Source organism: Carlito syrichta, unplaced genomic scaffold, assembly GCF_000164805.1.
Source record: "Carlito syrichta isolate Samal-C Ts95f unplaced genomic scaffold, Tarsius_syrichta-2.0.1 Scaffold303339, whole genome shotgun sequence".
Lineage (NCBI taxonomy): Eukaryota > Metazoa > Chordata > Mammalia > Primates > Tarsiidae > Carlito > Carlito syrichta.
Genome location: NW_007247435.1, coordinates 427387 through 451814, shown reverse-complemented (window position 1 = coordinate 451814; position 24428 = coordinate 427387). Strand labels below are relative to the sequence as shown.

General features: G+C 34.6%; 1 protein-coding gene across 1 annotated transcript in view; it reads right to left on the bottom strand.

The window, feature by feature from the left end:
- The window catches only part of LOC103260785 (rotatin), a 65219-nt gene that overhangs the window by 5591 nt on the left and 35200 nt on the right, over window positions 1-24428 (bottom strand). Inside the window, exons 11-20 of the mRNA XM_008058436.1 lie at window positions 22381-22551; window positions 14932-15144; window positions 13173-13285; window positions 12326-12452; window positions 7967-8092; window positions 7334-7450; window positions 6281-6420; window positions 4135-4306; window positions 2185-2284; window positions 339-427 (exon numbers count right to left, since the gene is read on the bottom strand). Coding sequence (XP_008056627.1) covers window positions 339-427; window positions 2185-2284; window positions 4135-4306; window positions 6281-6420; window positions 7334-7450; window positions 7967-8092; window positions 12326-12452; window positions 13173-13285; window positions 14932-15144; window positions 22381-22551 — 1368 coding nt within the window. The remainder of the gene's footprint in view (window positions 1-338; window positions 428-2184; window positions 2285-4134; window positions 4307-6280; window positions 6421-7333; window positions 7451-7966; window positions 8093-12325; window positions 12453-13172; window positions 13286-14931; window positions 15145-22380; window positions 22552-24428) is intronic.

Below are 24428 nucleotides of genomic sequence, written 5' to 3'. Positions count from 1 at the left end.
CCCGTGGGTTCGAGACTACCCCGGGCAACTTGGCGAGACCTGGTCTCTACAATAAATCAAAAATTAGCCGGGCGTGGTAGTGCTTGCCTGTAGTTCTGGCTACTTGGAAGGCTGAGGTGCAAGAATCACCAGAGTCCCAGCAGGTTGACGCTGGGGCTGGGGTGGCCATGAGTGTGCCACTACACTCCAGCCTGGGTGACAGAATGAGACTCCCACTCAAAATAAATAAATAAATAAATAAAATCCAAGTACTCATCCAAATTCAGCTTAATTCAATTTCAGATCTGATTAATACAAACTACCACCTATAAAAATGTCTAGATACACATTTGTCTTACCTTGCCATCTTGACCCACACATCCATTTAAATACTCAATTATCTTGTCAATTAAGCACAACTTTTTCACCACAGTATGCATTTTAATATCTGTAGACCAAAAAAAGTTACAAAAAGTTAAAGAGCAATTTTTGTAGTTCTAAAAACATGTTTTAAAATATACAAAACCAACATCCACACAACTTTCAAATTAAAAATAGTTATACCTGAGGCTGAAATTAGAGAATAAAACTCTTAACTTTGTACTTTATATACACCTGTACAATTTGAAAATGTTTAAGTAACAAACTTACTTTACTTCTGTAATATAAAAAACAAAATTATAAAAAAGAATTACATGAATTATTTTCAGACTCTGAATATTACTAGAATTTTAAGGGTACAAATGAATCCTTCCATTTATACATGGCAAATTTATCTTTTGTTTATTTTATTTTAAAGATGCGGGGTACAATTCAGGATTAGGTATACAAATGGTCATTGTACAGGTAAAGTTTGGGCATTTCTTTTCTTTCCCAAAATCATCATCTCAAAATGTTTATAATTCTCTACAAGTTAATATGTGAATATGGCTTGCAACATGAACACTTTCACCTAAATAACTTGCTACAAAATCCCTAACCTCAAACTATTAATAGCAAATATAAAATAAATGGGATTATAATACCCCTGATATAGTTTTGAAGAATATGAACTCTAATTTAATGAACATATATTAACATAGTATGTTTGTAATAAAAGATTTCTTGTATGTACACAAAAGGATTTTATATATGCACACACAAATGTTAATAGAGCCAAAAATTCTAGTTGCTAATTTATTTGCTGCAAGTACTTAACAACTTGCTGACAAATTTTCTCCTAAATTCTCCCTAAGGAAAAAAAGCACACATACTGATATTGAACTACTGGCTATCACTGTAACAACCTTTAGCTTCTACTTTTAAAAAGCACTTGCCAAAATTATAAGTTATACTTTTTGAAATGTTAGCAATATTGAAGAAACACTTTCTAAAAGAGCTTTTTCTGATCTTATTTTAACCAAGGTTCTCACATTTTCTACAGTCTTATTTTCTGTAGTCTGTATTGTTATTAAAGAGACTATGTTAAATGTACTTTTCAAATAACTTTCTCATCCCAGTTTCCACTAATATCACAAGAAACACTAGCCACAAAAATTATTTTATGTAAATGCAAAGCTATCATTTCTCACAAATATTAGAGTATATACATCACAGATAGGGAACATTTTTAAAAACTAACCCAAACAATGGAAGCCTATGGAATAACAACATTACAAAGAAAGCTAACAGTATACTTACTAACTGTTTTAAAAAATAAACTCCTAAGGCAAATGTAGAGCTACAGAGCACTATTTTTATTTTACCTATTCATAAAAGTACTACTCTGTTTTGATTATTTTTTCTAAGATAGATGGTATAAAACATGTACTAGGTAAAGTGAACAAGGAGCATGCACTTCACTGTCAAAATTATATCCATATTTTCGAAGAAACATATTTCTGTCAGATAATACTCTATAGGTCAAATAGTAAGGAGTCAGCAAATTTATGTGAAGTATCAGGTTTGGATATGATGTTAGGCTTTACTGGACACATATGACTTCTATCACATATTCTTTGATCTTGGTTTTGTTTTTTTAACAACTCTAAAGATATAAATCCATTCTTAACTCATTCTTAATTTATGGGCTGTTAAAAAAAAAACAGGCCACAGGCTGGATCTGACCTGTAAACCATAGTTTGCCAAACCCTGCCACTACTACATATAGCAATCTAAAATTCTATTATCCACTGTACAGAAATTATTTTCCCTAAAAGACATTACCTTGCATAATCACAGCTAACTGTTCTCCAGCTGACTTTCTCAAAACAAGATCAACATCATCTGAGGTGAAGATTTCATATAACTTTTCAACAGTCTCCAACTACAAATCAAAAAAAAATTTTTTTCACTTATCTGCTTCCAATTCTTAAATAAAATTTTATAGTTAATGCCTTTAGAACAAAAGTTCAAAAAGTGTTACATAAATAACCGATATCCTTACATGTAAATTTATAACAGTGATAAGCTAAATCAGAAAGGAACTCAAGATCTAAAACAAAGAGCCATCGCATCAAATATGCCTCTCTTCTTAATATACATTTCTGCTAGGAAGTCTTCATAATCCATTAGCCACTTTAAAACACCACAGAAAATCATGTTCCCTAATATCTCTGCAGGTCGTACCAGGCTAACCTGAGAAAAGACCTGTGACTGAAGATTCCCTGTTGCTTCCGGTAGCCACCGGCTGAAATTCCCATAGCCCTCTCAGATCTTCCTTTTAGAAGACCCCAAAGCAAACAGCATTCTGGGATTTGCTGCCTAGCACCCTTACAAAGCCACCACCCCACCCCCAACAACCAATCTCTGTCATTTCATACCAGGACAGAGTCTGAAGTGGCAAAACTAGCATCAGGAAAAGGAGACAGAAAAAGAACAAAGATGACCCTCCTTTCTTCCACCCACTGTTATCCTAATATGAACTCACAGAAAACCTATTAAAATAATACTCTCTCCCTGCCTTCCACCATACTACACACAGGGCACAGGAGTGACCATCAATGGCTTAGTATTCAAGAAGCCCCACTCTGGACCAGATATGTGGCTGACATAAGGTTCTCCAACCCTCCTGCCAGTACTGTCATACAGTCCTGAAGACTTAGGTTAGAAAAACATTGAAAGTGCTTCCCCATAAAAAAATCACTGCATGACAGATGGTTCTGCAGTACTAATACAGGCTTTGCTGAGCTAATCTAAACCTAACTAAAAACTGATAGATTGCAAACTTGAAGTGAAATGAGAGGCTTTCTTTATAGAATTGGTCCAGTATGCTGGAGGGGCAGTTCCAGTTAAAGACAGGTAAATGGGTGCTAAACCGTATGTAAGGAATCAAAGATTTAGAAAAGAGATTAACTGAAAAATTTCATGATCATTGTAACATTTAAGAAAAACAGAGAAACGGCCTTTGCCTCCTATATTAATTTTTTCTCTTATAATGAAACTTTTGTCATAAAAGAGTTTTTCTTTTCTATTATTATAGGGAATTTCCAACATAAAAACAATAAAAATGTCCATAGTTTTTATGTCAGTGATACTTGTTTTTAAAAGTTTCACGCTGGGCTCGGTGGTTCAGCCTGTAATCCCACGCTTTGGGAGGCTGAGGTGAGTAAATGGCCTGAGCCCATGGGTTCAAGACCTGCCTGAGCAACTTGGTGAGACCTCATCTCTACAATAAATCAAAAATTAGCTGGGTGTGGTAGCGCGCGCCTGTAGTTCCAGCTACTTGGAAGGCTGAGGCGGAAGGATCGCCGGAGCCCAGCAGGTGGAGGCTGTGGTGGTCAGCAGCGGCCACTGCACTCCAGTCTGGGTGACAGAGTAAAACTCCAACTCAAAAAAAAAAAAAAAAAATTTTTTTTCCTGCTAGATTTGCCTTATGTTGTATTTAGAATATTATTCAAAATAATTTGCAATTGTTGCAATTTTCCTCTTCATCACTAAATTAAAAGGAGCATAATTCCTGACAAATCGTAGGCACTCAAAAAATATTTGTTCAATAAAAAATGTTTCCAGAAACGAGATGAAGGCAGAGTGCAATTTCAAACTAGCCCTGGATCATCATACTTCTCTCCCACTCTGGGATATACACAAACTGAAGAATGTCACATATAATATATACTATACAATTGTATCAAATAACCAACCACAAAGTAATAAATCCAAAAGTTATTAAGTCACCTTAATGACCACTTCTTTTCTGTCATCCAGTTTGAGTTCAATAGGCTTTTTCACAATAAATAAATTAGTAACTCTGGAGAGAACTCTTGCATCTATTAAAGGGCGTTTTGTATCAGCCCCTTCTTCACTCGTAAGATGAAATGCTAAAAGTTTTAATGCTAGTGAACGAACCCTAAAAATACAAAGTATTTAAGTCAAAATTTTGTAATATACAAATGTCTTTTTTAAAAGCCTATAATTATAAAGAACTCATATATCAACAAAGCACAGTAGTCAAATTATTATGAGCAATGATAATTTACTTTTTCTATTAAAAAAACCTTTAGCATGACTACAATAATTTATTAAATTTTATAATATTTATAAAATAAACAACAGAAGCGAAGAACTATCAATAGGTACAAATGAAACAGACTCACTGCGATTAAATATCAGTCAAGTTCAATAAGCTGATCTTCAAATTAAATCTATAACTCCTGTCTTCAAATCTAGTGATCTGTCTCAACCATGAAAAGTATCACAGACCCATGACCAAAATCCAAACATTAAGTCAAATCTCCAGAAGAGTAGTGACACTAATAACAAGAGTTTGGTATCACTACAATGTATAAACATCTTCTTATCTTAGGAGTCAAACAGATTCCCCTCAAATATGAAAATACAAATACTTTTGATTCCCAACAAAATTCTTTACCTGGAAGGAACCAGAAGGTCAGTTAAGTGGGGAGGTGGGAGACTTTTCAAGAACAGATTAAATACTGCACCCTGTTGTTAAGCAACATGTGATTGTATATTTATGTATAAGGTACACTACGAAGTTATGAGGATATAAAGATTAGCCAGTAGATAGAATTCCTGCCTACATATAATTTACGGATGGGCTGGTGATATGGCGTAGAATTAATCCAATAAAGAAAACAAATATGTAATTCAAACTGTTAAAAGTTTTGTGAAACAGAGAATTGCCTTACCCAGAAAGGTCTGGCCTTGCCCTTGGTTCCTGGAGATAGCGTGCCTGATGAGAATGTCTCTGAGCCCCCAAAAGTGAGTAAGAAATAAACTTCTATTGCGTTAAATCACCAAATTTGAGGGTCTGAGTAAGGAGTACTACACCAGCACATTAAGAAACAGGGAACAGTTCGGGTCGACGGGAAGCGTGTAGAAGCCAATCCTTGAGGAGCACAAGCACATTAGCCCCATCTGCCCCACTTCTTCCTGTGTCACCCATCATGCTACATGCTACACTACAGAACTATTCCGGTCTCTTCTTCTGATTTCCCCCCTCCATTCTCTTAACGCTTTACTTTATTTCTACCTATGTCCTTATTTTTCAGTCAGATCATCTATTTATAAATAAGCCACCATATTACTCTAAGGTTTGAGAAACACAAAATCATCAATTGTCAAAAATGTGTTTGTTCCCCCTAGCCTTTTCAACTGACTTTTCCTCTTCATCACTGCTTATCCATCTTGACTCTAGGCTTTTTTTCTCTTCTCAGTGAGGAAAACTCTAACCACTGCTACATAAAGAGAGTAACAGAAAAGATTCATGTTGCATTGAGAGAGAAAGAAGGAAAACAATATTTTTCTCCTTCTTTTCTTTCAATTACAACGATGCATAAATTAACAATGGTCAAGGAAAGGATACATTTTCAGTTTCCCAAGTAAGAGCTCAGGCTAAGTGAGATTTAAATACCTCCATAACTCTGGTATAGGAGGCAACTGGTTCACTAATAAAAAAGATTTAATTTTCAGAACAGATGCATAGAAAAGGATAACGCTGGAAGACTAAAAATTTCTAAAGAAAAGAGAAGATGGGAGCACACTATAATTTGTACAATCTATTTATCTTCGTAGCTCTCCAATTGCCTAGAGCACTACTGAACAGCATTAGTAGTAGTACTGTAACAGGCAATCTGGCAAGGGACAACTAGGCTGTAAAATAGACGAAACATCTCAAGCAAGCACTTAAAAGACCTTGCATCTGTTTAGTTTCACACATTAGTTTCCTCTCTTTGTCTAATAATGGAGAATCACATTTCTTTAAATTCCTTAGTTCTATTTTGTTTCAGAATGATATAATTACTATACTTTCTTAGAATGTTTCCAATCATTTTTGATATCCAAAAGATGACATTGTACTCACGATGATTTTTTCACTAGCAAAAGTCTCAGCATGGACTTTAACTGGGTAGTACAGGGGAGAATCTCTTCTCCTGCCTCAGAACTTGCTTTGCTTAGAAGAAGAATGCTGTTACCCAAAGGATCTTCTGGGTCGGCATAGCCCTAGTAGATTTTTTTAAAAAGAGAAATTATTTTTTCAATTTTAAACATAGCTTTTCAACTTGGAAGTAAGAACTGTTTTGGCCTGTCAAGCAACTCTTAAATTTATTTAAATTCAGTTGAATAAAAGAGTCATTTTTCAAAATAACCTCCATGAGGTAAGGAGCATAAATAAAACTGTATTTCAAAGAAGATACACATTCATGCTAGAGAACTTTAGGAAAGTATGCTAACCCTCTTGATACATGCTGAATTTTCTGTTTTCTAAGATTCTAGTAGTGGCACTTCCCCTAGATAAGGCACCTCATAGACCCTCAGCCTGCCTCTACAGGCTGAGATGGAATGCTGTTAGCGCTCTATGTGTGGCATAGGACCCAAGGCCTGGGCTCTCTCTTTTAAAAGAAGATTGTGCCTATGATGGTATTTCTAATCTCTACCGTTTCATCCAAGAAAGGGAGAAACTTGAACTTCCTGACCCCTTAATTCCCAGAAGGACTACTAAAGAAGCTGTTTCTAAGAGTGTGTTAATCAAGGCATCGCTCTAATTCTACATAGGCATGGACAGAATTCATGAGGCAAGCTAGTTATATAAGGTGTGCTTAAAAAGGGCTGTTAGTTTTGCTAAAATCCTTTATATAAGGCTGAATTCTATTTTTCACAGTCAATGCTAAGTGCCTGCACCTCACTTTTAACCTCCCACCCAGATAAAAAGTAAATGCAGACAAATTAGCTATCCTTGTTCAACTTTCTGCCAGAAACAAGACAGCCACCCACTTCCTGTTCATTTATCCACAGTGCTTCACAGCTTCTCTTCATTTCTCTCACAACATGACAGCTTTGCTGTGTGCATGCTTTTAAATCGATCACACTGAGCCAAATATAAATGGTATCGTAAAAAGTGAATTGCACAGAACACCTGTAGTACTGGAAGGACAGGACACAAAGACTCGATAAACTTGTTCCAGGTCCATTCTGTCATCATCAGTCGTCCTTGAAGCAGATACAACAAAATGGCCTTGGCAGCAGCACTCACCTACTCAACAACACAGATCCAATAATACAGAAAGATGAGTTATCTCACTAAATCATCTGACATACCTGTAACATTTTATAAAGTCTGGAAAGGTGCTGTAATTAACATGTATTTCTTCAAATATTCATATTTCCAAAGCATCATCTTACAGTCTATTCTCAACCAGTTTTTCTCCTTTAATAATTTCTACTTTTTTACCTTTAATGCAAATTTTCCTTTGAATAAAAATTTCCCTTACTGAAATAACTTACCATAACTACCTGTACTGTATTGTTCTCCACATCTTAGATGAAAAATGTAAGTAAACCATTTGACCTAAATTCTTTGATAGCAAGTATGCCCTGTATTTTAATTCCCACATTTCTTTAACATTTCTTTTTATTTAAATAACACCTCAACAAAACCAACGATCGAAGACAATTTCTCATTACACTAAGTTACAGTAGAATATTACCTTGATTTAGCTGAGTATCTAAATTATAGTAAATTTTTGCACTTGTTTTTAATATATCATACCTCACTTTTGGGTTCTTGAATCCCAAATGTAGAGATTTCATACAGAACTTTTGGATGAAGCAAAAAATGAATTCCATTGCAAAGTGAAGACACAGGTTTAGAGACATTATGGATACCTAAACATTCCTGCAAAATAATTCAAAAAAGTATTTAAAAGTCAGTGATACTAATTTTTTCCAAAAGATCCTTCCTTCCTTCTGTTTATAGTACAATTTCATTTTTAGTTTTTACCTTATTGAAACTTTGCTTAACAATAGAGAATAAAAATGACTCTGTTGCCTAACAGTTGTTAAGTTTGTTTGAGATGCATATTATATTACTTTCTGCCAACAAGCATAGTCTTGATAAATTAAATATCAAAACTGCTAAGACAACCTTAATCTCTTAAAGTTGTTCATAATGACAGACATAAAGAACATAAACCAAATAATATATCTATCCTAAGGTGTTCACATTTTACTTATGAGGTTTGAAAAAGAAAAACAAAAATCAAATCAAAAGACTTAAAGTTATGAAAGACAACATATATCTAGGATTTTTATCATCAGTACAGCTATGCACGTAAAATACAAGCAATTATTCTGCATCATCTCTTACCCTAAAACACAAGCAATTATTCTGCATCACCTCTTAAAGTAACAATCACAAATTCTTTTTTCAATCTGGATAGAAGTAATATTTTATTAGCAGCCATATGAGGTGAGAGGGGAAAAAGCTACTTGAAATATTAAATAGAACATAAATACAATGTATAGAAGTTAAAAATACAATCAAAAATGATTTACACAAATATAATTATTTTTCGTCCTGCAAATTGCTATTTATTTTTGTTTTATTCTTTTTTTTTTTTTTTTTTGAGTTAGGCTGGAGTGCAGAGGCACACTCATGGCCACCAAAGCCTCCACCTGTTGGGCTCAGACAATCCTTCCACCTCAGCCTTTCAAGTAGCTGGAATCACAGGTGTGTACCATAAAACCCAGCTAATTTTTTTTAATTATTTATTATAGAGACAAGAGCTTATCACGTTGTCCAGCCTGGTCTCGAATCCCTGAGCTCAGGCAATTCTCTCGCATCTGCCTCCCAAAATGTCAGGATTACAGGTGTGAGCCACCATGCCTGGCTGCAAATTACTATTCAGTAACCATTACCAACAATTTAAAGGTCAGAAAGTTAATACACACATATTTGCATGCACCTATGTATTCTCTTTCAACTATTACCATCATGCCAAAAAATCCTTGTATTCAAAACTTTTGAAAAAACTAAAGCCCGGCCCTAAAGTTTAAAAAGAGTTGACACTTCCTTAAGATACTTAAACTCTTTGAGCATCAGTTTATTCATCCGTGGGAATTAATATCTACTCCTTAATAAAACACCTTTCTTTTCCCATGACTAAATAAATCAACCTGACTACACTGGCCTTCTTACAACAAAAAAATGACATAATTCTATCAAAGACTAATCCCTACCTATTAACTGCATATTATCCATTCCTGACATCAGTCAGGAAGTACAGTCCTTAAAAATTGTCTTCCTTTTCTCCACCATCTTTAATTTCTTTTTCTTAACATGATTACTCCAATCACCATATAATAAATTTTAAAATTTGGAACTAACTTCCTCCTCTAGATAATAACCCATTTTTCAGCTCTTCTTCCCAGCACAAGTTCCCGAAAGAGTTTGTTATCCTCAGCCTCTGCTTGCTCATTTCCCAGGCTCTCTTCAACCCACACCAGCAGGACTTCTGTCCCTACCACTTTCTAGAAGTGTCTTGTGTCAAGAACACCAATGACCTCTGTGATGCCAAACCCAACAGTTTCCTCTCTATTCTCATCTGACTCTTCTCACTTCAGTCTCCATGAACTGGCTCCTGTACTCAACTTCTAACTGGTTAGATTCCCACAAGGCTTTCTCTTCCCTCCATCTCTCAGTAGATGACCCTATTAAGGTTTACAGCTTTAAATATCATCTCTATGCTGATGACTGAAAACTGTACACCTAATCTGGGCTCACCATACCAAAGGAGGCATGATACAATGTTTAAGAATATGTGCCTTGGAGTCAGACTATCTGGATTCAAAGCCCAGTTTTACTACTTCCAATTGAATGGCTTTGGAATAATTCAAAGCATCTCTGTTTTTAGAAAGAGTCAGTACCTAGTTCACAGTTGTTGTGAAAATTAAATGAGATAATATGCTTATAAAAGTACTTGGTACACAGAGTAAACACTCAATAAATGTTAGCTGCTATCACTATTACTATCATCACATTTATTGGCATTATCACTATTATACTCAGTCTACTTAACATCTGCAATTGATGTAAAAAGCCATGTCAAACTTAGGTCAAAACAGAATTCTACCTAATCCACAATCACTTATTTAGGAAAACATCATCAGTCCCACTGCTGAATCTGAAACCTTAAAACTCATCCTTGGTTATTCTCTATCCCCTACTTCCATTATCAGCAAGACCAATTAGCTCTATGTCCATAACATACTCTACATTTCAATTGGTCTTCTTGCTTCCACTCTTGAACCCCTATAATCCATTCCCCACATAACAGGATAACAGGAAGAGTGATCTCTGCAGAATCAACCCACTGGTACCAATTAAATAGCCTAATCCTTAATGAATCTAAATATTCACATTCCCCAAAACCACAAACAGCTAGCCAAAGATAAGCAAGCTAAGTAGATCCGGTTTCACTATTAAAATTATGGATACAATCAACTAGGCAGCCAAAAAATGCTACTATTTGATCTTATCAGACATCTACTCATATCAGTTATTTCAGACACAATGAACATCTCATACTTTCAATCCCAAAGAAAATATGAACTCAACAGGAGTCTCCTTCAACTTCCTGTTATACCTAAGCCCACCTAACCTAGTCATTGTGTTCTAGATCTCACTGACTCCAGCTTTCAAAGGCAATAGCTTCTTTTAGTAGCTACTTGCCACCCTTTCCTTCTGATGAGTATCTCAACACATTCAAATTAAAATATACCTTCATCACAAACTTGGTCCCAATGTCACCTCTAACTCTGTCAAATCCCTGAAGACAAGACAGAAGCAAATGTAAAATCAGTATCTAGAGAATGCAAGATTCCAGGGGAAAAAAACTACCCTGCCAAAGATGATCCAAAACTCAAATAACAGCTTTTGCTAAAGTAAAAAATGTAAGGGAGATTCAATGGCTATAACATGGGAAATCAGAAGTAATAGAATAATCTAACAAGGTTGTAAAATAAGTACATTTAAAATGACACACAAGAAGTTAATAAAAGATAAATGAACTCAGTAGATTTCAATCCTACTATTAAAGGAACAATTTGCAAAAACATAGGTACAGTATGAAATTATATTTTAAACAGACAAAACAATAGCATATATTATTTATAAAGATATATATGCCTTGAAATCATAAAATCTAGGCCATCATAAACTAAAACTTAGCCGGGCTCAGTGGCTCAGCCTGTAATCCCATGCCTTTGGGAGGCTGAGGTGAGTGGATTGCCTGAGCCTGTGGGTTCGAGACCCACCTGGGCAACTTGGCAAGACCTCATCTCTACAATAAATCAAAAATGAGCCGGGCGTGGTAGCGCGCGCCTGTAGTTCCAGCTACTCAGAAGGCTGAGGTGGAAGGATCACCAGAGCCTACCAGGTCGAGGCTATGGTGGCCAGGAGCGACCACTGCACTCCAGTCTGGGTCACAGAGTGAGACTCCAACTCAAAAAAAAAATAAAAAATAAAAATAAAAATAAACTACAACTTTCCTGGGCATAAAAGTAAATTTTGAATACCTGGAAGCCAATTTTTCTACCATTTTCCATCATTAAATAACACAACATAAATCTAACTTTGTTGTTTTATTTTTCCTCGAGTCAGGGTCTCACTCTGTCGCCCAGGCTAGAGTACAGTGGCATGCTCACAACAATCATGGCTACTGCAGTCTCATCCTCCTGGGCTCAGGCAATCCTTTTGCTTCAGCCTCCCAAGGAGCTGGGACTACAGGTGTGCGTGACCATGCCCAACCAATTTTTCTTTTAAATTGTAGAGACAAGGTCTTGAAATGTTGCCCAGGCTGGTCTCGAACTCCTGGGCTCAGGCAATCCTTTCATTGGCCTCCAAAAGTGTTGGGATTACAGGCATTAGCCACCACATCCAGCATAATGTAATTTTTAATATAACTTCTAAAAAGTAATTCAACTGCTGGACTTAAGTTAAGAAAATTTAATAGTATAAATTATCATTCTTATATCTCATGCAAAAGGTAACGTAATTTAGTTTTGAAGGTATAATAAGAAAAACCACTATTACTTCTCAAAAATAAAACAAAACAAAGCAAAATTCCACCTTAATAATTTCCAGACAGCAATGGTAAGTTTCAACTTTCACTTGTGTCAGTGGGTGAGACAACATACGGAGAAACACCTTCTGACTTTCTCCTTGTAGTAATGGACTGGCCTGTGCAGATTTCCAGCTGGTAAGAAAGTAAAGCATCCAAGACATCTAAGGAAAGTAAGTTACTAAGCAAAAGACTGCAAAGCATATTGAAAGGGATTTCTTCCTATTCCAATTTCTACAACAGGGATCTTATTTAACTAACCAACATTAAACCAGTATTACTTACTTAAGCCCTTATTTGTTTCAGGGCAGAGAGTGGTCTCTCTTAAAGAGTATGAAAAAAAACAAAATGTCTTTAAAAGCTCATACTTAGCTGGTATTTATTCTTTCCAAGAGCAATGAAGATATTAAGCTCTAAATAGGAATCAGCTCTGATAGCCTCAAAACAAATCAATCAATACACAGTGCTTTTCAAAAATTCATATAAGAAAAAGGTACAAAGTAGTAAAACTTAAAAACTCAAACCCTCCATTTAAATTATTAATTAAAACTTTAAAGATAAATAAATATACAGATGTGTTTAAATAGTCTGGATGGATACAAACAACAAATGTATAAAAAATCCTAGAATTTTTCATTTTGATTATCAACATGACATTTTTAAAGTTTACTGTTGAATATAACAGTTATCTATCCTGATGCAGCTATACAGTTTAAAGGTCAGACACGTATAAAAGCAATTTAAACTGAAAAATAATAAAAAAGATATAAGGTCCATTTCATTGTTCCTAAATTTACACAAACACACACACAATATCCTATAATAATATAATCACATTAAGAAAGAAAATATTACATCTTTGAACAAACGCAGATGATTTCCTTTATTAGGGGGAAATGCTGATGACAGGAAAAGCTTTGCAAGGCTTGGTCTGCCAGCTCCACTAATTCTAAGAGATTCTTCTCTCCCTAAAAAAAAGCAGAAGGGGACAATAAATGTCAAGTTCATGTGCAATAAAATTCTCAACAGCTAACTAAGCAGCTCCAAGAAATTAGATCATTCCAAGACCCTGAGACTGCTCACATTTGCTTAAGTCCACTTACTCCACAAGCAACCTAAAAATGTCAGCCTAGGAAGAAAATGTGGAAAAAAATCCCTAGTTAAATGCCACAATTTCCATTATCTAAATCTGAGTAAACTTAAAGTTACAATCAAGTCACCCAGTACTTTTTTTTTAGATCTACCTCTGTTCAAAAAAGCAGGGCTAGTGTATTTTATTATCCACCTGCCTCTTCCTAACGTCCGGACCAACTCTACCAACACAGAAGATTTTCAATACTTGTGTGATTAACTGATCATACAAATGCAACAGAAATAATTCAAGTTAAAGACACCATTCAAACTTCTATCATAGAGGGGGGGAAAGCCAGTGGCATCAAGATGTGGCAAAAGGAAAAAGAAAAAATGAAAGAAAAGGGCAAGAGAGAAAGAAAGGAAGAGAGGCGGGGGAGGGCAAGGAGCGGGAGAGGGAGGGAATGAGGGAGGAAAACAGATCTTAAGCAGGAAAGAACAGTAGGCAAATAAGGAAAATTATAAGGTTCAGAGAGATGCTACTGCAGTGGTCAAAAGGAATAAAAATGTTGTCCCTAATTCTTCAAGATCCTCAAGATCCATTTTTGTATTTTCAGACAGTAAACAACTACTGCAGTCAATGTCTATCTGTAAGATCCATTACTCTTTCATTGACAGAATACTAACTAGTATGCTAATGCTGTGTGTGTGTGTGTGTGTGTGTGTGTGTGTGTGTGTGTGTGTGTGTGCGCGCTGGAGTCTCACTCTGTCGCCCAGACTGGAATGCAGTGGCACACTCCCGGCCACCGCAGTCTCGACCTGCTGGGCTCCGGCGACCCTTCCGCCTCAGCCTTCCAAGTAGCCAGAACTACAGGCGCGCGCTACCACGCTAATTTTTTTTATTATAGAGACGAGGTCTTGTCAAGTTGCTCGGATGGGTCTCGAACCCGCGGGCTCAGGCAATTCACTCGTCTCAGCCTCCCAAAGTGCTGGGATTACAGGCTAAGCCACTGAGTCCGGCCGCTAATACTATTTTTAAACAAAATAAATACTAATACATAATTATTACCATAACACTGCAGCTAAAGTCATTCTACTACCTTACAAACAATGTAGTTCATGGCTGTATTTAAGGAAAAAAAAAACAGTCTCTGTGTATATAGAAAGTATCTATAAAATATTAAAGCAAAAATGTGTCCACAAATAAGCAATAAAATAGCCCTTATATCTGGTTACATCAATTTTCATTCAGTTCATCTCAGTAAATCACCTCACAGAGGTACTCATTATTAAACATTAGGACATTTATAATAACCACTGGTATTTCTTAAACCACTAACATATACACCATTCATTAATCAACAGTCTTTGTTTTATACAAATCATATTCTTACATTAGTCTGATAACTGACCCACTTTATAATAATGTATCCCACCTCTAACAGTTCAACTCTTATGTATTCAACAATTTGAAAAGTATAGGTTAAATTTTCCAAATATTTCATCAAAGGAATTTAAAGGAGATATTCACAAAATGTTTTACCTCCTTCCCAACATCAGACAAGAAGTTACAAGTACATTCAATCGAATAAACAGCCTCTGCAGTTCGTTTGTAAATACTGTAGTTTTCGGAATTCAGCTGTTCCAAATAAGCCACAGCAGCTTCATGAATATTTGGATATTCCAAAGAAATAGGCATGTCCAAAGAAAGAAGAAATAATGCTGCTGACATAGGCTCTGGTAAAAACTCGCTTGCCTTGGTGAAGTTAAAAAAAAAAAAGAAAGAAGAAAATTTAAACTTTGTTTTAAAAAAACATGGTAGACTATATAATCTTAACCCTAGTCCAACACCCTCTTTAGCAATTCTTTATCACGAAATCAATGCTTTTATCAAAGAAAAGTCCATTTCCCAACACGCCATCTACATCTATGCATTCGTTCAATGCAATTTTTTTTCTTTGTAGATTCCCAACACACCATCTACTTTTACTGCTATGTCTTTGTTCAATGCAAAATGTTTCAAGTCCAAACATCAACTCTTTCTCAAAGCCCAGGATACTAGATACTGTTTTCTCTCCCAAACCAACAACCAGAATTACTCTCCCTTAGCCCCGTACCTTGTTTATATCCCTGCTGCTGAACTAAGGTACAAGGCCCTTTTCTCTAAGTATTTTGTACATATGTACACAAAAATCTCCACAATAATCCAACAAACTCATGAGGATAAGAACACTTCTCCATCCCTCAGCGAAACACATAACTAACTCAGAGCTTATTAACTACATATTAAACTGAATAACACTAACTCAAATATAGCTATAGAATGAACAGAAATTGACTTTTTGTTTGGTTTTGCCTTTTAGAGGGAAAGGGGAAATTTAACATAAGGTTTAAAATAGTTCTAAAATACTCACAGAAGACAGTCCCTTCATTATTATAAAATCAACATGACCAAATGAAATATTACATGTTTTATAACCTTAAATCAATGATTTTAAAACTGAAAAAAAACCTGTTTCTTCTTGGATGGCTCTAACTTTGTGATAAGATTCTAAGCATCAATGAAAGATATAAAAAGGATTAAAAATTCAATGCTCACAGAAAAATCTTTTGACAGAGCTCACTATCAGGGTTGAAATGCTTCCTTCATTAAAGTGGGTTTGGTCATGATTTACTTCATGGATAACCTATTTTAGGGATAATCATTAACTGATTGAAAGTATAAGATTAAGAGCGGAATCACCTTAACAACAATACTTTTAAATGAATAAAGTTGCCAAATGAATATCACAAACTACAGAAATCAAATGTTTAGATTACAAAACATGACACACACCTCCAGACCAGTAAGACAGCAGCTACTAGAAAGCCCAGGGAAATTTCATTATTCTGTAAGGAATTTTCTTGTGGAGAAAGGGGTAGGAGTTCTAAATTACCAGTTCACCTAATATTCACTCACTTGGCAAATATTCATTGAGCCGAACTGTGTTCCTCTACTATATTCCAGACACCAATCTGGATCCTGGGAACACAGCAGGAAGCAAAACAAAACTCTGTCCTCACAAAGTTGACATTCCACTGGAGAAAGCACAAAGTAAATCAATATACTTTATGTCAGGTGTGGCTAGAAACTTTTTTTAAATGGTATAGGAAAAATAGAGAGGAATACAGAAGTAATGGGGAGCGGAGGTTGGGAAATGCTACTACTTTAAACAGTAGAAGACCTCTCTAATAAAGCGACACTTAAGTAGAGACCTGGAAGAGTCAGGAGCCATGTGGCTATCTGGGGGAAGGCATTCATAGAAGAGGGAACAGCAAGTACAAAGGTTCAGAGATAGAGTATATTTGGTAGCAAGGAAGCCAGCGTAGGTAGTTCTGAGAGATGGAGTCAGAAGTAAGTGACAGACTAGACCAAGAAAGGCTATGGGTTATTACAAGGACTTGGCCTTTAATGGAAGACAACAGAAAATTTCAAGCAAATATAAGACTGGTCTGTAAAGAACTGATGATAAAGTACAAAAGTAGAAACCTAGAGACCAGTGAACAGTGTGCTGCAATAATTCAGGTAAGATAGGATAGTAGGTTTGACTCAGGTATTTTAAATTCTGTACAGATATTCAAAGGAAAAACGACAAATTTTGCTGAGGGATTAGCTCTAATTGTGAATGAAAGAGAAGAGTCAAGACCGACTCAAAGGTTTTTGCCTAATCAACTATCAACCTGAAGAAAGAAGTTGCCATACACTGTAATAGAGAAGACTACAGGAAGAACACACTTGTGAGAGGAAGCAAAAAATTAGGTTTGGGACATGTTAAGTTAGAGATATTTATTGTCATCCAGGTGAAGACATCAAAAAGGACATTGGATATATATATACCAGTTTGGAGTTCAGGTGATATGTCTGGTCTGGAAATATAAATTCGGCAGATATTAACAAATAGGTAACATTTAAAGATCACAAATGGGATAATATTTCATGAGTGCTACAGTCGGTCCTGAGGTTTCTACCCCTTTAAGAGTTAGAAAGATAGGAAATTAGTAAAGGAGATTTAGTGAGCTAAGATAGTAAATCCTAGTGAATCTGACTCCAAAGGCACTGTGTTTTAGTTTAAAAGTTTTCTCTGACTCTAGTCAAAAAAATTAGAATAATAGCTGCTATGAGAATTAAAGCATTCAGCAGAGCATATGGCATTATCACTAAATACATATTAATTTCCTTTCCTCCTTTCACCTCACCACAGAGGAATTCTGACATTTTCACCCTGCATACTCATATATGAAACTCTACTATCTCAACAACTCAAAGCACCATGCTCAAGTCATAAGCTTAATCCTTGCATGGTCCAATGGACTAACCACAATTTACACCTCAGACCTAAGATAGTTGCCCTGCATATATAAGCATTAGTCACATGTCATTTGAAACTAAAAGTGAAGAAGCTTCAGTGCAGATCCATCACCACTATTAGATAAAAACAGGTCAGCATCATCTCATGTGCATTGGGGCAGAAGGGATATAAAATACTGTCTCCGCTAAACCTAGCCACTCAGCAACCATGGCATTATTCTAGGGTTTGCTAGAAATACAGACTCTCAGGCCCTATCCTAAACTTGATGAATCAGAATATGAAAGAGGTGATTAACAACATTCCAGGTGATCTGTTTGCAATTCACACTTTGAAAAGCACTATTCTCAACCACTCAATTGGCTTCACCAAATCATTAGATTTTACACACCTCACTGAAAAGTCAAAAGACTAGTGGTATCAATTCCTCCTTCCCTCAATCTGCTAGGCTACCTGAGAAAGCATGATAAATAGCAGTTTGTAGGGTGCTCTAAGATTTTGCTTCCAGCACAGAGCCAATGCATTCAATTCTTATTTCCCAAAAGTTTCCACAAATGAAATTACCTTCATTTGCTGTACTAATTTGGTTAATCTAACCAGACTATTTTTCACAAGATTATCAAAGCATCATTTTAACTTATATATGAGTATTCTCCAAAATCACTTAAAATCAGCAAATATCAGTTTCAAAACAAGCCTTCCTCATTTTGTCAAACTCAAGAAATCTCTAGATAGATTCATATTAATTTTACAACATCCAAATTACATATTTGGTAAGTACCAACTCAAAAGAACCACATTAAAGGTAAAAAGTTTTAGAGTCCAAATTCCACTTCAATTGTTAGTGGGCTGGCAACAGACAGAGGGCAGCATAACCTTACATTTATATAAACCAAAAGAAGTTTAACAGCGATGAAATAGTATTTTTGTTTAGACATAAAAGTGCTTAATTAATCAAAACAAATATAGCCACCATAAACAATATCTTAATTGCAAACTCCTACAATGACAAAAACTGTTCTAATACAGTTTCAAGCTATATATTTTTTAAAAACTACCAAAAATTAGATAGTCATTTGTTTTTAAAACAAAAACAAAAAATAACTACCTTCAAAAAAAGCATGGATAAGTAATTTTACATTATTCTATCAGTATATAAAATAAAGTAAATAATTGATTTCTATTTAGATTTCTGCCCAAATAAGCAAACAGATGAAAAAATAAAAAGAAAATAAACCATATGATACAATTGACAGAATAAGTTTTCCATCAATTCTTCAACCTATAGATTGATCATCTGTAATACTTAATAACAACTTATTGTAGCATTACTATTATTTTCAGTTATACAATATTAAGTAAGACACTCATATTTTAAATGCAATTTCTGTCTTAAGAAACTGGAATTCTTCCATTTTTAATACTTATGCCTTGGAAAATTATTAGTCTTCAAAAGAGAAAATTACTTGAGAAACATAATGGCTGATGAATAAAAGTTAAAAATTAAAATCAATACAAGTGATGTTATTTTCCTAAAAGTCAAATATTATATTTAAAATTTAATTATTACTCTTGTTTTTGCAGGACACCTGATAATATACTGCATATATAATGTTACTAGAAAATGGAGTTTGAAGTATGTGTTCTACAGAATTCTAGAGAACAAAACTGCAAATGATTAATAACTAAGGGCAACCAAAAGGCAAAGGAAATAGTTTTCTAGTAGCTACAATCTCTCCCAAATGTTCATTTTAGTGTGCCACCCCTTTCTTTTTTGCAATAAGTATACCATAAAACTTGCTTATGAATGATTTAAGACATTTTTACCACTAACATTCAAATTCAGAGATATACCTTAACATTTAAAAAATACAGTAAGAAGATTTAAAAGACATATTTACACATATTAAAATCATCTTTAACATACATTCATACAGGGAACGGTATTTTGCAATAAAAATTAACAAATTACTTCTAATCTAAATAAATCTGAATCTAAATAAAAAGTTGGATGGGAAGGAGTCTCTGGAATTTTGGTAATGTTCTACTTCCTGTTATGGGGAGGGTGGTCACTTTTTAAAGGCAGATCTACTTACTTAGTTAAAAAAAGTACTGAACTGTATTTCCTGAATGAATGCTACACCACAATAAGAAAAAGTTCCAAAAAAAAATGCTGTTACAGAATTAACATGTTTTGTTCCTGACAATGTATTAAAAATCATTTAAAACATTAAGTGTCCTAATTAAACTATCATACCACACAATTTCAGAAATTGTGACTAGCAATACACAGAAGAAACACTGGCCCTAGGCACTTTCTACTTTCTTCAAGTTTTCCAAAGTGCTTCTTTTTAATAATCCCCCCATATAGTCTTAAAATTATCTTTTTCACGTACTCCTTTTTTACCCATTCTTCAGTGAAAGCAATAAAAGTTGTAGAACTGCAAGTTTTTAAAAATTTTGCTTATCACAAAAACATATTTAAGCATTCTCAGTCTTTGACTCAGTTATGCTACTAGGAATTTAAGAATCCAAAATGTGTAAATATGTGCATGTAGCTATTTAACATGGTGTTATTTATCAAAACACCAAAAAAAACCCTAAATGCTTGATGTCTAGAATGCTTGTGCAAATTATGGAACATCTTAATAATAAAATATTAGTATCTATTAAAATTTATAAAGTGGTTAATTAAATGGAAAGTGTATGTAAGATAATAAATGGTAAAAAGAATAATTTTTATAGATGCTCTCACTTGACTAATAAAAATCTAACTTTTTAAAAAAAACTTCAATACTAATATAACCAATTTTTATTTTTCTCTGTACATTAAAATGTCTTAAATGAGCATTTTATTTTCAGAATAAAAGTTAAAAATTATTCCGGGCATGGTGGCTCACGCCTATAATCCCAGCACTTTAGGAGGCCAAGGTGAGAGGACTGCCTGAGCCCACAGGCAACTTGGCAAGACCTCATCTCTACAATAAATCAAAAACTTAGCTGGGCATGGTGACACGTGCCTGTAGTTCCAGCTACTTGGAAGGCTGAGGTGGAAGGATCACCTGAGGCCAGCAGGTCAAGTCTGCGGTAGCCATGAGCCTGCCATTGCACTCCAGCCTGGGCAACAGAGTGAGACTCTGACTCAAAAAAAAAAAGTTAAAAATTAAAAAACCCAATGTTTAAGAAAAGTGTTACATAAAATAGAAAAGTAGAAAAAGGAAAAGTACTAAAATAAAGACTAACACAGAAAAAAGCTTATTGTTATCAAAGGCAAAAAAGCACCTCCATAAAAGATAACTAAAGTAACATGTTAATCACAAAACAGAAATTTTCAAAAGACATACTAAGGCATGAAACCATATAATAAGTAACTCAAACTATAAATATAGTTAAGTTTTAGATACCAAAATAAATTACCAAATATCAAATGTAACTCAATGAGTCAAACAAACATCAGGATATTTAATACTACCAGACATATATTTCCTGAAATTCTTTTGATAACCAGCCAAGATAAAAATATCAAGCCATTAAGTTGCTGGCAGAAGGGAGGCAAACATAGGAAACCTTTCAAATAAATTTATGCCACTAAAAAAAAAAAAAAAAATCACTCAAGTTACTAAACTATACAACATACTAATAATATAAACAAAATAAGACAAATACAGGAAACAAAACAGCCCTAAGAAACCAACTTGATCAACCTTAGAAATTAAAGCATTGCTGGCAGCATTCTGAATAGCTAAAACAAAAAAAGTTACATGAAATTAGCATATGCTAACTACGAAATAATTTCTGAAGTACCACTGGAAACTACTGTTTGTATTTCATGAGTCAAGGAACCTGCAAAATGGTGAATGAGTAAAGAACTCTGACAACATGTACTTAGCTGTAGAGAAGGAAAAGCTAACCTTGATATGAGTGAGAAGAACCAAGACACACTCCATTGCAGAGATGAGATGGTAGGCTTTCAATGACTTCTGTTCAATTAAAAGATACATCAAGTATATGAATTATATGTATATATGTGATTCTGCGTGTGTATGTGTAGATACATATGTACATATATGTAGATATGCATATATCAAGTACCTACAAAACTTACTATATGCTGAATACAGAGGTAGGCATAAAGAGAAAATGTATAGTATAGACATGACCTCTGCTCTGAAAGTGATCCCAAAAATTATTAAAGAAATGAAACTAGGTAAGTCAAACATATACATATATATATTAGATAACAACAAAGCTTGTCTTTTACAAGACTAAGTTCTATCTATGATGCCAGGGACCAATTCTAATGTACTCAGTTTTACATCTAGCATCTAATACCACAAGTCTATATATGTAATGAATAAAATATTCACTGAATAACAAGTGAAAAAATAAACAAATGTACAAACCACAATAAAAACAAACATTAGACTAAGAATTAATTTTCTATCTAATAATTTGTTGAAATTGTTCAAAATGTTAGCCATTTCTCTATTTCTACATTTCCCATATAACCTTTGTACCCACACTTATTTTGAAAATGGCCTAATGCAGAATACCTTCACACCATGACATAATCAAAAGGAATTTACAGCAAAGCATTTATTTGTAATTCTCAGTAAACTATAAACAAGCAGAATTAACTGCCTCACCTTTTCAACAGGGAGAAGGGTTTGTAACAGTCGAACTGCAAACAGTGAAATGCTGATAAAGGCCATTCTGTGGTGCACCAGCATCATCTCTGTTTGCTCCAAACTGACACTATTTTTGTGGTAGCAAATAGTTTCTCCAAGGGATCCCAACACCAGGAGCAGTTTCTCTTTCTGAAAACATTTTAAAAACAAAAAAAGAGAAAAACAACCAGTTTTAGGGACCAGTGTATAAATGCCACTGAGGATAGTTTAACATATCATTATCATTAAATAGTAAACCAATAGCCTGGCAGTGGCTCACGCCTGTAATTCCAGCACTCTGGGAGTTCAAAGCAGGAAGATCGCTTGAGACCAGAAGTTCCAGACCTGTCGAGGCAACACGGTAGGCTCTCATCTCTACAAAAGAGTACAAAAATTAGCTGGGCATGGTGGCACACACCTGAAGTCCCAGCTACTCAGGAGGCTGGTGGAAGGATCTCTTGAGCCTAGAAGGTCCAGGCTGCAGTGAGCCACCACTGTACTCGAGCCAGTCAACAGAGTAATACTCTGTCTCAAAAAAAAAGGATTCCTCTCTATGAGAATTACCAATACCTGCTAACATAAGAAAAAAGTACAAAAGAATGATAAACACACCTGCATTAAAAAAACACAACAATTTTTAATTAACTAATAATGAATAGAAACAAACAACAAAATGCAAAAGCTAAATGAACGGTAAATTCCTTCTAGTTTCTAGTGCTTAATTGTTCCATCTTAGATGCTTGCATATAAACTTCTCAAAATATTATTTTTACTGTATGCCTAGCACAGTGGCAGGCATAATGGGGAAAAACTGTATTAGTTCAAGAGATATGATCCCTCTCCTCAAATTGATCCCAATGTTACTAAAGAAATGAGACAAGAAAAGGCAAATAATTAAAAAGTAATTAAATATCAAATGTATAAACTATCTCTCTTCAGTAAAAAGGTTGTTTCAAGTAGAAAATGCTCTGCCATTGTAAATTTCTAAACAACTTATTACTTAAATAGAAATTATACCTTTTAAGTTGAGAGGTATATATTAAATATAAAAAGGAAGAAAAACACAGTAATGCAAGCCACATTAATATACACCAAAGTATATCCTAGATATTCTGACATGCCCCCGTAAACTAGATGGTAAAAAGACAGTAAGAGAAGAGGGGAAAAAAAAGTAAATACTGAAATTGTTGCTCTCAATTTTCCATTAAAAACATATGAAAATAAAAATGAGAAATAACCTGCAAACAGAACAAAAATTTAACTTTTCAGAATTTCTTTTATTCAAGGATGACTATAAAGAAAACACAATAAAAAGGCAAGAGGCCTAAAAACCACCAGAAAAATCACAGGTATTGATGAGTGTACAGAGAAATTGGAATCCTTGTGTGTTGCAGGTGGGAATGTAAAATGGGAAGCCATTGTGGAAAATGTAATGGCAGTTCCTCAAAAAACATAGAATTATCATGATTCAGCAAATTCCACTTCTGGGTGTATATCAAAAAGAACTAAAAGCAGGGTATCAAAGAGAGATTTATACATACCCATGTTCATAGATGCACTATTCACAACAGCCAAAAGGTGGAAGTAAAAATGCAAGTGTCCCTTGGCCAATGAATGCACAAACAAAATGTGGTATGTGGTATTTACATACAAAAAATAGGGTTGAGCATTCAAAAGAAATCAAATTCTGACACATGCTGTAACATGGATGAATCTTTAAAACATTATGCTAAGTCAAATAAGCCAGATAAAAAAGACTAATATTTGATTCCACTTAGTACATGAGGTACTAAGGGCCAGAGGAAGGCAGAATGGGGAGTTACTGTTTAATGAGTAGAGAGTTTCTGTTTGTGATGATGAAAATGTTCTGAAGATAGATAACGGTAATGGTTGCAGGACAATGTGAATGTGCTAATGCCATTGAACTGTATACACAAAATGAGTTATAATGGTAAATGCTGTTATATATATTTTACCACAATAAAAAAATTATAGAATTGAGTAAATCTTATTATTTACATGGATCA